Source organism: Carcharodon carcharias, chromosome 7 (assembly GCF_017639515.1).
Source record: "Carcharodon carcharias isolate sCarCar2 chromosome 7, sCarCar2.pri, whole genome shotgun sequence".
NCBI classification, from domain to species: domain Eukaryota; kingdom Metazoa; phylum Chordata; class Chondrichthyes; order Lamniformes; family Lamnidae; genus Carcharodon; species Carcharodon carcharias.
Window position 1 is genome coordinate 47183740 of NC_054473.1, and position 14067 is coordinate 47197806.

Here is a 14067-nt window from a genome sequence, read left to right on the forward strand (position 1 = left end):
CTGATGGAGTATTTTTGATTTGGAACTCCCCTGCACATTGGGCTGGTACTCCAGTCATGACATGTGGCTATAGTGTAGGAGATTAGAGCCTGACGTCCACGCTTCAGGAAGTGCAACGCTGTTGTGTTTGTGCTAAATAAGCAACCACCTGATCCCCAAGTACAGATGCACAACACAGTTATTATGGAGTGAGGGAAGATGGTATTCGCCAATTTAAAAACATTGAAAGGCGCGTAACCATTCTTAAGGTGTAGGATTTGCCTGGTTTTATTTCTAATCGATAAGTGACATTAGTGAGCGTGTAAGATAAACCATCCTAGCAATAAACGTAACCACTTATTTTAAGAGTAAATAACGGAAATAATACAGCAGCACCGAGCATTTAAATTGCCAGAAAACATTGAGTTGCAACCTTAAACTTCTTTTCAATCGAGCCAGGTAACAGATTTATAAAAGCAAAATACTGTGGATGCTGGAAATCTGAAACAAAATCAGGAAACGCTGGAAAACTGCAGCAGGTCTGACAGCATCTGTCGAGAGAAAGACAGAGTTAATGTTTCGAGTCCGCATGACTCTTCGAAGAACCATAAGGACTCGAAACGTTAACTCTTTTTTTTCTCTCCACAGATGCTGTTAGACCTGCTGAGTTTTTCCAGCATTTTCTGTTTTTGTTTCAGGTAACAGATTTGTTGTTATATCCTAGCGTGAGCACTTGGTGAGAAGGGAATCCAAAGGCAAGCTTACAGAAGACCACTACTTCTGTATGATGAGTAAAGCTTATAATGGGATGTCTGGTTTAATTATCCATGCCTTTTGCAGCCTTCTGAGATGCCGAGTGGAGATTTTAGTGGGCTGGCTGATGTAACGAGTTTCATGGTCAGTCATTCATAGCCACAATCACACTTCAGGTCATCCCGCACATTCGACTTAAGGAACAAAGGCCGTATCACCATGATGAAAGCAAAATACGTTGGATGCTGGAAATTTGAAATAAAAACACAAAATGGTGGAAAAACGCAACAGGTTTAGCAGCATCTGTGGAGAGAGAAATAGTGTTAACTTTTCCTGTCCATATAACGCTTCATACCGACTCTTTTTTGGCTCTGAAGAAGACTCATACGGACTGGAAATATTAACCCTGTTTCTCTCTCCATAGATGCTGCCAGATCTGCTGAGATTTTCCAGCTTTTTTTGGTTTTATTTAAGGCTGTATCACCATGCCCTATTCAGATCCAGTTAAGTGCTATCCACTATCTTCGAGGGAGGTGGAAGCAGGGATTTCTGCTGTTGGATCAGGGATGGATAGTGGGTTGATAACAGCTGCTAGAATATTGGCTGTTGTTTCTCAGAATGGCTGGCACAATTTTAAACACTTCCTAGTGGGGTTATGAAAAGCAAGGTCAGTGTTTTCGTTGCATTTTTCCAGCTCACGGAACACGACTGCTTTGAAGCAAATGGCAGGAAGGGCAATATAATCACAGAATAGTTTCAGCACAGAAGGAGGCCATTCAGCGCATTGTGTCCTTGCTGGCTCGCTGCAAAAAGCATCTCAGCTAGTCCTACTCCCTTGCCTTTTCTCTCCCATGTCTAGTGACACATGAAATGGACAAAGCATATGCTTATGTCTGCTTCCATGGCTAGTTTTTCCTGGAACAGGTCACTAGTCTGCCACCAGAGCCTGTAGCTTGAGGAGTACCTCTCAAGGATGGCTGACCAGGAGAGTCTCCTGCTCTTACCACTTGCCATTGGCGTATTGGAAGGATTTACAAATTGATAAAACTGCCTGGCTGTGTTATGAACATATCTTCCATGGCTATCAAGTCCTGAAGTGGGACTTTAACCTGGAGCTTCAGGTTGAGAGGCGGGGAACACTATTCCTGCATCACAAGACCCCCATTTTTCCAGTAGCCCTGCAAATTATTTCTCTTCAGAACAATGTGGGACAGCAGCCAGAGCCAAGTTCACGGCACTGTGGGTGGCTCAGCTGCACAAGGGGGGAGGAGTAAGAGTGCAAGAGCAATCGTGGTAGGACACTTAATATTGACGGGTGCAAACAGGTGCTTCTGCAACCATAGGCGTGACTCCAGGATGGTGTGTTGCCTCCCTGGTGCCAGGGTCAAGGATGTCACAGAACGGCTGCAGGTCATTCTGAAGGGAGAGGGCAAACAGTGAAAGGTCGTGGTTTACATTGGTAACATCGACATAGGTAGAAAGAGGGATGAGGTTCTGCAACAAGAATTTAGGGAGCTAGGTAGCAGATTAAAAAGCAGGAGCTCAAAGGTTGTAATCTCTGGATGCTTGTGAGTATAGGAATAGGAGGATGGAGAGGATGAAGGTGTGGCTGAAGAGATGGTGCAGGAGGGAGGGCTTTAGTTTTCTGGATCACTGAGTCTGTTTCTGGTGAAGGTGGGGTCTGTACATCTGTGCAAGTTGGAAGGGTTGCACCTCAACCGGAACAGGACCAACAACCTTGCGGGGAGGTTTGCTAGTGATGTTGGGGGGTGCGGGGTTTAAACTAATTTGGCAGAGGGATGGAATACAGAGTGAAGGTACAGTAGGGGGTGATGCACAGACAAATATAGAAGAGAAACTAAGTCAGTCTGGAAGGCAGAGCAAATATAGACCTGTTAAGGCAGAAAGGAAATAATGTAAGGCTGGATTGCATCTATTTTAATGCAATGAGTCTTATAAGTAAGGCAGATGAATTGAGGGCATTGATTAACACATGGGAATCTGATATTGTTGCTATCACAGAGACATGGTTGCGGGAAGGGCACGATTGGCAGCTCAATGTTCCGGTGTATAGAATCTTCAGGCGTGACGGGGGGAGTGGGGAGTGTAAAAGAGGAGGTGGCATTGCACTATTGCTCAAGGAGTCAATTATTGCAGTAAGGAGGGATGGTATCTTAGAAGGTTCCTCAAATGAGGCCATATGGGTAGAACTTAAAAAGAAAAAGGAGGCAATCACTTTGCTGGGAGTCTACTATAGACCTCCAAACAGTCAGGGAGAGATAGAAGAGCAGATATGTAGGCAAATCTCAGAGAAGTGCAAAAATAATAGGGTAATTATAGCAGGGGATTTCAACTTCCCCAATATTAACTGGGATAGTCTTAGTGTGAAAGCTTCGAGGGGGCGGAATTCTTAAAGTGCATCCAGGAGAGTTTTTTGAGACAGCATGTAGAAAGTCCTACAAAAGAAGGGGCGGTACTGGACCTAATCTTAGGGAACGAAGCCGGGCAGGTAGTAGAAGTGTGTGGGTGAACATTTCGGGGATAGTGACCGTAAATCTGTAAGATTTAAGGGAGTTATGGAAAAGGACAAACATGGACCGGAAATAAAGGTCCTGAATTGGGGGAAGGCCAATTTCAATATGATAAGACAGGATCTGTACAAAGTGGACCGGGAGCAGCTACTTGTAGGAAAATCTACATCAGACCAATGGGAGTCATTCAAAAAGGAAATAGTGAAAGTTCAGGGCCAACATGTTCCTGTAAATGTGAAGGTAGGACCAACACGTCCTTGGAACCCTGGATGTCAAGGGAATATAGAGGATTGGATAAGGAAAAAAAGGAGGGTCATGGCAGATACAGAGGGTTGAAAACAGTGTAAGCACTAGAGGACTATAGAAAGTGTAGGAGGTACTTAGAAAAGTAATTAGGAAAGCGAAGATGGGTCATCAAAAAACACTGGCGGGCAAGATAAAGGAAAATCCCAAGGCATTTTATAAATGTATTAAAGGTAAGAGGATAACCAGGGAAAGAGTAGGGCCCATTAGAGGCCAAAGTGACAATCTGTGCGTGGAGCCGGAGGATGTATGTGAGGTTTTAAATGATTTTAAATTACTTTTCATCTGTGTTCACTACGGAGAAGGAAGATGTAGATGTAGAAATAAGGGAGGGGGACTGTGATATACTTGAACAAATTAACATTGAGAGCGGAGGAAGTATTAACGGTTTTAGTGGGCTTAAAAGCGGATAACTTCCCAGGCCCAGATGAGATGTATCCCAGGCTGCTATGCGAGGCAAGGGAGAAGATTGCAGGGGCTCTGACACTAATTTTCAAATCCCTTCTGGTCACAGGAGGGGTGCCAGAGGACTGGAGGACAGCGAATATGGTACCATTATTCAAGAAGCGTGGTGGGGATAAACCAGGTAATTGCAGGCTAGTGATTCTAACATCAGTGGGAGGAAAATTATTGGAAAAAATTCTGAGGGCCAGGATTAATCTCCACTTGGACAGGCAGAGATTAATCAGGGATTGTCAGCATGGCTTTGTCAGGGGGAGATCATGTCTACCAAATTTGATTGAATTTTTTGAGTTGGTGACTAGTTGTGTAGATGAGGGTAGTGGCAGTTGATGTAATCTATGTGGACTTCAATAAGGCTTTTGACAAGGTCCCGCATGGGAGAATGGTCAAGAAGGTAAGAGCCAATGGGATCCAGGGCAATTTGGCAAATTGGATCAAAAATTGGCTTAGTGGCAGGAGGCAGAGGGCGATGGCTAAAGGATGTTTTTGTGATTGGAAGCCTGTGACAATTGGTGTACTGCAGGGATCGGTGCTGGGACCCTTGCTGTTTGTAGTGTACATTAATGATTTGATGTGAATATAGGAGGTATGATCAGTAAGTTCGCAGGTGACATGAAAATTGGTGGTGTCATAAATGGTGAGGAGGAAAGCCTTAGATTACAGGACAATATAGATGGGCTGGTAAGATGGGCAGAGCAGTGGCAAATGGAATTTAATCCTGAGGCATGTGAGGTGAAGCATTTTGGGAGGACTAATATGTCAAGGGAATACACAATGAATGGTAGGACCCTTGGAAGTACAGAGCATCAGAGGGACCTGCGTGTACATGTCCATAGATCCCTGAAGGGAGCAGCACAAGTAGATAAGGTGGTTAAGAAGCCATATGGGATACTTGCCTTTATTAGCCAAGGCATAGAATAAAAGAGCAGGGAGTTTATGTTGGAGCTGTATAAAATGCTAGTTAGGCCACAGCTGGAGTACTGTGTGCAGTTCTGGTCGCTACACTATAGGAAGGATTTGATTGCACTGGAGAGGGTGCAGAGGAGATTCATTAGGATGTTACTTGGGCTGGAGCGTTTCAGCTATGAGAGACTGCATATGCTAGGGTTGTTTTCCTTAGAGCAGAGAAGGCTGAGGGGGGACCTGATAGAGGTATACAAAATTGAGGGGCATAGATAGGGTAGATAGGAAGAAACTTTTCCCCTTAGCGGAGGTGTCAATAACCAGGGAGCATAGATTTGAGGTAAGGGGCAGGAGATTTAGAGGGGATTTGAGGAAAAAACTTTTCACCCAGAGGGTGGTTGGAATCTGGAACACACTGCCTGAGGGGGTGGTGGTGAAGGCAGGAACCCTCACAACATTTAAGAAGTATTTAGATGAGCACTTGAAATGTCATAGCATACAGGGCTATGGGCCAAGTGCTGGAAAATGGGATTAGAATAAATAGGTGCTTGATGGCCGATGGGCCAAAGGGCCTGTTTCAGTGCTGTATAACTCTATGAGCGCCGGGAGCCACTCAGTTGAATTGGACTTTGTGTCCCTGGCTCCAACCTCATGGTGGTGTTTAGCATATCCATGAGCTATATAGAATGATACAACACAATAAGGCCACTCGGCCCATTGTGTATGTGCTGGCTTTTCGAATGGGCTTTACAATTAACCACGCTCCCCTGCTGTTTTCCACAAAACTTTGCAAAAAAATCCCTACAAATACTTATAACCATTTTGAAGGTTATAATTGAATCTGCTTCCTGTTGGGCAGTGCATTCGTTAGTATATTAGTTTGTTGAATGTATTTTTTTTGTTGGAAAAAGTGCAAAAGTTGCAGTGGGACGAGAGGACTTGCCACAATGTTGCTGAACAGTCCCAGTAGCAGCAGCGCCTCCTGTTAAAGGGATGGGAACTCCAGTTAAAGGGGAAGGTAAATTTTTGCCACAATGTAGCGAAAAGATGGCGGAAACGGCCGAGGCTGACGTCAGCGCGGCCCGAAGCGCGGCCGGGCAGCAAGAAGGATCAGCAATGGCGACTGTGGAGAGGAGACTACCCAGTCCGGAGGCGCTGGCGGGACAGCCCTGGACCCACTGGATCGATGCCGCCAAACAGCACGGGGCGGACGGTGAGCCCAAAGCGCTCTTTAACCTTAGAAAACACTTTTAGCGGCGAGTGACGAGCGGGCCCGGGATGTTTGTGCGCCGACTTGGCGCAGGCAAGGCAGGCAAGTGTAACTCAGTGACTGACTGACTGATGTGTCCAATTGTTACACAGGCACCGAATTGGAAGAAACTTTTAAGGAGTGCGGGAAAAACCGGGAGGTCATGCGGCTGAGTCGGGAAGGTGAGTGGCGGCTTCAAACTTTGCTGTGCTTCTGCTCCTGCCTGCCTGTTGTACAGGCTCCTAACCGCGGACTGGTGACTCCGCTTCGCAGGCACTGGCAACTAGACCAAAAGGGGGGCCTGTTACATGGATGCATTCTGAACTCATGGTTTGCCCAAATATTTGTAGGAGCTAGGTGAAGCAACAAAACGTTCAAAGTTCCCGTTCTCTTCCCCATCTCCTCCTCCCAGTAATGATTTCCTAGTCGTATTTTTTTGAAAAGTTGATTTCCCTGATCTATGTGTTAAGGTTCAATTGCTATCTTGTTTGTCAGGTAATGAGGGAGTGGTTCTAGATAGTATTTTGGAACAATTGAAACTTTAAATCACGAATAACAATTCACTGTAATTGACCATTCTGTTATGTTTGGTTGATTCTACAGAAGCTCACACAATATTAAACTGTATTTCAAGAGGTTAAGGTTAGCTACTCTTGGTTTCATTTATGTCAAACTAGCTTGTGGATGAGTAATATACCCTGCTACTAAGTTATTCAGCTTGTTTGACATGTTGGTATTGAATCCAATTTTAAACTTCAGATGGAAAAGTTGTAAATTTACATTTAGCAACCTTGAAATGTATCAAGTAGACTAATTTAAAAATCACCATATTATTTGGGTAACAATCTTTATCGTACCTCGTAGAAATGATCATTGGATAACATTGCTACTTGAATCTACCCACTTTACCACCACTTCTGTGCACCTTAGATCATGTGCTTTAGACGTTGGGCAAGGTCTAAACTAAATGCCTAAACAATCTGTATGACCACTGATAAAAGTGCTGATTTAAATTTCAGCCATTTTAAATTAGAATGAAATTGGATAAAAAGACTTTCAGCTCCTCATTCCTTGTTCTTGAATCTGAAATTCCTCATTTAAATTTAGAACAGGTGTTGCTAAAATATTCTTAATAAAATTCAGTGTACAATCTGCTGCTGATGTATGTTTTTGGCCCTTGTTACAATATTTAAAATATTTGCATTTATTATTTTAATGTGATGGTACTTGCATTTGAATCCATTCAGCTAATACAAGATTCCCCTACTGGCTGTAAGGGTCTTAAAATTAATTTGGACAGTCTTTCTCTTTTCCAAGACGACGACTACGAGGTCATGGTACACAACTGTCCATAGTTCAACACTAACTTGACTTTGATAGAGGCCACACTGTTGATGTGGGAACTGGGAATGTTGCACTGATGCAATAGTTTGCTCTTGAATTGGGATTGAAGTCTGTTTTGGGGTATTTCAGGGTGAGCTCCGTGTCCCTGATATGAGTGTTTGCTGACACTCCGTTTCTTATTGCCAACGTTCATCGGATTCTGGAATTGTTCTGCAGTGCAGACTTTCCAGTGCTAATTTCTTTGTAACTAAATTTTATTGAATCTGTAAAATCAGATGCTGTTGGGAATCATCTTATTGCACACTTGTGAAGGCATGGAACACGTTTAATGGGCCTTCCGAGGCATTTTACCATAACACCATCCCTTAAATAATAAATTGATAGATGTGAGATGTTGCTAACAGCACAAATTGTTTTCCCAGGTTATAATGTCAATGTGAGATTTAGTGAATGACAAGCAGTTAAAATTTAAAAAGTCAAACATCAGGGTTAAAAATGCCGTTTTGTATTGGGAAAATCTCTAATGTTTTTAGCATTCATGTTGATAGCTGTGAGATGTGACCTGAGTTTTTTTGGAGTTAGATTAGTGGAGTGTTATACTATGGGCCACTCTATACTGTCAAATGAAAATCATGGTTATATCTAATCTGTCAGTTGTTAGCAGGGAAATGACGTGCATAGAATAGCTAACTTTTCAGCCTGTTTACTATGATGTTGAACAAATATCCATTTAAAAATGTAACATTTTATTAGCGTAATACTAATAGGACTACAAAGAACTTGTACAAATTTGAAATAACATTTAAAAATATTTTGGCTTGATTTCTTGGCCACAATTGTCATTATTTATTTATCACTTTTTTTCCTATGTACTGTGTCTATAACCAATTTTCTAACTTCAATAGCCTTAAATCTTTCCGTATCCCTTTCTGTCCACTTCCTGGTTTCTTCCAACTATGTTGGATATGGGCACAAGCATCAAATATGGCTTCACTGACTTCTAATTGGCTGGAAAGAGGAGATGGCCAATCAATAACCTGAGTTTAAATTTGTTGTGATGACATAATGGATGTTCCCAGGCCAGTCTGTGATACTTTTTTTAAATGCTGAAAACAGCAAGGGTCTCTGTTGATTGAGTATGTTCTTTTGTGGGCACCAGAGCCTGACTTGGCCGAATGGATGGTCATTAAACACTGAAATCGTAAATTAATTGAGTTTGGTTTGCAAATGCTATTTTAGTTTTTCTAAATTTGCTTAGATTCCCTATATGCTTGCATGCCCTGTGTAGTAAATGACACTCAAAACAGGCAACTATTTCACTTCCACCAGATTAATTTGATACTATCTACCCTGCCTACATATTCTTTGGATGCATACATTGAGATAGTTGTTGTTACTTTGCATTCATAATCAGGTATCATTCCACAGATGCATATTTCTAGTAGACTTAGGTTTATGTAGTGCCTTTTGCAACTTCAATGTCCCAAAGTGTTTTGCAGCCATTGAAATATCTTTGAAGAGTAGTGATTGTTACATTGCAGTTGTACTGGCTTGATAGAGAAAACATTACATTAATCTTGGGAAAGGAAAATAGTTGCTTGTTGTACTATAATTGAGTGTCATTTACTGATGAGGAAATCAAACACATATACTAAAGTTCAATTGTTTTACAGCTTTATATCATTCAAAGCAGCAGGAAATGCCCTATATCTGTTCCATTAGTCATTACTCCTAGTTAACTGATTTTGTGATCTATGAGCACCAAGATTCTGGTGTATCCATACAAACCAGATACTAATTTAAAATGCAAAAGGATAGAGTTTAACTTCTCATGCTGAGAGAAAACGAGCAGTAACAGATCAGTGGCCTGTAATTACAATCAGTTGATTTTTCTTCCCATGAGAGGTAAATTGGACGAGGTGTGTATAAGGCTGTTGATCCACAGATGTCAGTTTTCTGCACTGATGCAGCAGAGACCTTTTAAGTCAGTGCGAGTAAGTTTAAAGTTAAAAGTGTCCTGCAAGACTACAGATTTGGTTGGCATGTGAATTCTAAATTCTATATCCCGTTTATAAGTAGGTGGCTGAGGCACTAAGGACTCTGAATTCTGATATTTTGGAAGTTTAAATGTATAATGCTTTAATTGTAGTAGCAATGTTTAGGACTGATCTAAATTTCTAGCATATTTCTGAGCTATTGCAAAATGTGTGCTCAATGAAGCTCATTTCTTACTTCTTCAACATCAAGGACTCTAATGTACATATTTAATATACATTTAAAAATATATAATATATATTGTGAAATTTGTAATTGTTTGATCTATATCTGTCAATTTTTTAAAGCGCTTTCAAATCTACATAATGTAGGCAATGCCCCCATCCCTGGTTTGTTTAAAAATGGAGAATTTGTTCAGTAACATACGAGATATTTAACAAGCCCAACTTACTGTGATGCCAAAACAACATATTGCAGATGCTGGAAATCTGAAATAAAATCAGAAAATGCTGGAAATACCCAACTCATGCAGTATCTGTGGCATGAGAAATACTTAACACTTTAGGACAATGACCTTTTGTCAGAACTGGCAATATTGAGATGTAACGTGTTTTAAGCAAATATAGTGTCAGGGAAAAGGGTGGGATGGAAAAGGAAACAACAAATGGGAGAGTCTGATGGGGTGGAAGATGGGGAAAAGATTAAATGACAAAAGGGATGTTGTAAGACAAAAGGAGATGGTAAAAGAAGCAAAAGATGGGTCAAGAGGAGGTGTAAGTGGGAATGGCAGAAGCATCACTGACAGCGATTGGCCAAAAAAAAATCACAGCAGCAGTTATGATCTGGTATTGTTAATCTGAATCTGGAAGACTAAAAAGTGCCTAGTTGAAAGTTGAGCTGCTGTTCTTGGGTTAGGTCAAGCTTCCTTGGAGGCTGAGAACAGAGTGGGAATCGAATGGAGAATTAAATAACTGCCGACCAGAAACTGGGGGTCACGCTGAGGTGTTCCACAAAGCAGTCGTCCAATCTATGTTTGGTTTCCCTGATGTTGAGGAAGATTGCATTGTGAGTTGTGAATACACTACAGTAAAATTTCTGTTAGCCAGTACTCTACCAACTTGAATACTCTTATTAACTGGAATTCTGGGATCTGTTTTTGTCAAAAACACCAATAGTTGTTATTGGCAGCCTGCTCTCGCTTCGGTCTCAGCATCCCACTGTTCTGCAGCACCATATTCTGTTAGTGCTGCTCACGTGATTCACATGCTCCTGCACCTCTCGCAAGACCTCTACACTCACGTGATCACGTGAGCTTTCTGATTAGATGAAAATGTGAAACTGATTTACATCTTAGTTAACCAGAATATTTGATTAACTGGCACCTCCCATTCTTGGAGCATGTCAGATAAGAGATTTTCCTGTATATTGAAAGAAGTACAAGTGAATCATCATTTGATCTGCAAGGAATGTTTTGGAGCCCAGGACGGTCCTCGACCGAGGATTGTCCACCATTGTGGTTGTCAGGAACACGACCATGTTCATTCCATTTCTCACACTTCAGCTCTCATCTCTTGCCCTTCTGAGGAGAATCACGATGGAGCTCCTCTCGTTTACGCCTTCCAACCCACCCCCCTCTTTCCACATTTATCCTCGCCATTTACACCACCTTCAACTTGATGCCATCACCAAATGCATCTTCTGCTCTTTCAGCATTTCAGAAGGGTTGTTCCTTCCTCTACACTGGTCCACTCCTCACTCACCCTCAACACCTCTTTCCTTCCTACTGCACCTTCTCATGCAAGCACAGGAGATGCAACACTGACCCTTTTATCTCCTCTCTTCTCAACACCCAGAGTCCCAAACACTCCTTCCAGGTGAAAGTGATTTTCTTGTACTTTCAACTTAGTATTCTGTATTCATTGCTCACAAAGTGATCCTCTGTACATTGGGAAAACCAAATGCAGATTGGGGAACCACTTTGCAGACCATTTCCATTTGTCCTGCAAGGGTAACCTCAAACTTTGGATTGCCTGTAATTTTAATTCTCTGCAATTTTCTCATTTAGACCTCTCTCCTCGGCCTCCTACACTGTTCCCAAAAAGTTAACGAGAGCTAAAAAAAAAAAAGCACCTAGTCCTTTGATTAAGCACTTTACAGCCTTCTGGGCTTAACATTGAGTTCAACAATTTCCATAACCCCTCTTTCCATTTTTCCAGAAAGCAGCTGTTGATGATTCTGCTCTTTTTCTTACACATCCTCTCAACCTATCTTTTGTTTCTTTACTTGTTCTATTACCATCTTCCTTTCCCTTGCATCATCCTTTGTCATTTAATCACTCCTGCCTTAATACATGCCTTCCCTTTTGCTCTTCCAAATCCACTTCCCCAATTTCCCTGTCTCCATACTTAAAACCTATTACATCTCTTATCTTTTCCTGTTCTGATAATGTAATTGACCTGAAATGTAAACTTTTTCTCTGTCCACAGCTGCTGCCTGACATGCTGTGTGTTTGCAGCATTTTCTGGCTTTATTTTAGCTGTGATACCACCTTAATTCTTTTAGCTTAAAGTAATTAATTCAACAGGCGAATACATTTTCTGTAGCTCCTTGTTTAACACAAATCAACATATAACTCAAAATCCTGAACAAATGTGATTTGTTTTAACCTGATTCTGATCTAGTTATTTTATTAAAGCTTCAGAAATGTTTAAAAAAATTTTGATTTCAACCAAGAATCTAGCTCATGATTCATATTTTTCTGATCAACCACGCAACTCCCTGGATGAAACTGATAATGTTTCATAGAAAAAATTAGGTTGTAGAGTAATGTAATTTTTTAAAACCCTCTAAATTATGTATCTATATTTTGATGGAAAATGGCTTTCATCTATAAAGCAGAGGAATTTATTCTGACTTTGCTCACTTACTAGTGAATACTTGAACATTAATATTAAAACTTTCAGATTTTGAAGACATTAAAACAGAAGAAATATTTTAAAAATGATACTCCTAGCAGATGAACGTCCCATGTGCTGCTTTGTATTTCCTCCTTAGTAATTAAGCTTTTTCCTCTTGCTGACTTTTTATTAACTCAAAAATTATGTTCTGGGGACATTGGTTGTTCAAATTTCATTTTCACGAAGTTCATTATTGGTCTGCATTTTTCCACTGACCTTGAAGAAAGCTGCCAGCAAAGGTCAAGGAATCTCTGTGGCATGGGATGTCACCTTTCCTAGTACGAAAACAAAATACTGTGGATGCTGGAAATTTGAAATAAAAACAGGACATGCTGGAAATACTCAGCAGGTCAGGCAGCATCTATGGAGAGTGAAATAGACCTGATGTTCCGGGTTGGTGACCTTTCGTCAGAATTGGAAAATGACGTAACGGGATTTCAGCAAATACAGAGGTAGGGAAAAACAAAATAGAGAGTGTAAGGTAGAATGGAAGGCAGGAGAAATTAAATGACAAAAGGAATGATGGTGCAAGGCAACCGAAGGTGGCAAGTAAGGAAACAAAAGATGGGTCTAGAGGAGGTGTAAATGGGAATAGTTGAATCATTAACAGCTGCCATCCAATAAACAGGGCCTGAAATTGTTGAACTGGGTAAGTCTGGAAGGCTATAAAGCACCTAATCGAGAAACGAGATGCTGTTCCTCTAGCTTGCGTTGGGTTTCATTGATCTCTGCCTCCTAAAATGTTCAAGTGGGAGTGCGGTAGAGAATTAAAATGACACACAACTGTGAACTCAAGCTCACACTTGCGGACCGAATGGCGGTGTTCTGCAAAGCAGTCACCTGATGTGCATTTGCTTTCCCTGCATTCTCAGCAGTGAAGGTAGAATATACTAAACTGGAAGTAGTACAAGTAAATTGCTGTTTGACCTTAGCAGAGTGTTTGGCCTTGACATGGCCAGGGAAGTTGTTCAGCAGTAGTTAAATTTGATACATTGTTTAAAAACACAATTACACCTCATTCAACAAGGCATAACTTTTGGGAGTGGGGGGTGGTTTACAACAGGATTAGAGCATAAAAAGTGGAAGTTCACGTCAATTCAAGCGATTTCTAAATATTTCCATTTGCGGGGACATCAACAGCGTGCCCTGTAGAGGAGCAGGGAATCACTGATGGCAGCCCATTATAGGAGGATAGAGAAGCCATGAATGAGATATAATGAAGTTTCACTGGGATGTTACCAGCAACTTGGTTATGAAAGGAAACTTCAGAAGTCGAACTTTTCTTAATTTGCTCAGCTCCAGACCGCTTGGAGCACGGGGCAAAAAAACAGTCTGTGAAGCTGATATCTAGTCTGGCGTGCCACCACACTAATTCAGCACCTAGCTGAACAAACTGGTAAGAAATTTTACTAATTTAAGATAATTAAAACTCATGGTGGTGGCAGTTACGGAAATGTCCAGTTTTCTGACATTTTTTTTGGATAGCTGGATTTGAGACACTGGACCGGTACGAAGAATTGCTAATAACTTCTTTCACAAATGGTTTAAATATAGAATATTTGTCACTAACCTGTTGAAGAACAATGCATAA

At 41.3% G+C, this 14067-nt stretch overlaps 1 protein-coding gene across 2 annotated transcripts in view; it reads left to right on the forward strand.

The window, feature by feature from the left end:
• Positions 1-5975: 5975 nt before the first annotated feature.
• LOC121280301 (ataxin-7) overlaps positions 5976-14067 on the forward strand; it is a 136620-nt gene continuing 128528 nt past the window's right edge. The window contains exons 1-2 of one of the 2 annotated variants that reach the window (XM_041192161.1): positions 5976-6144; positions 6294-6362. In XM_041192161.1, coding sequence (XP_041048095.1) covers positions 5979-6144; positions 6294-6362 — 235 coding nt within the window. In that variant the 5' untranslated portion in view covers positions 5976-5978. The remainder of the gene's footprint in view (positions 6145-6293; positions 6363-14067) is intronic. The other variant, XM_041192159.1, reaches the window with a different exon arrangement.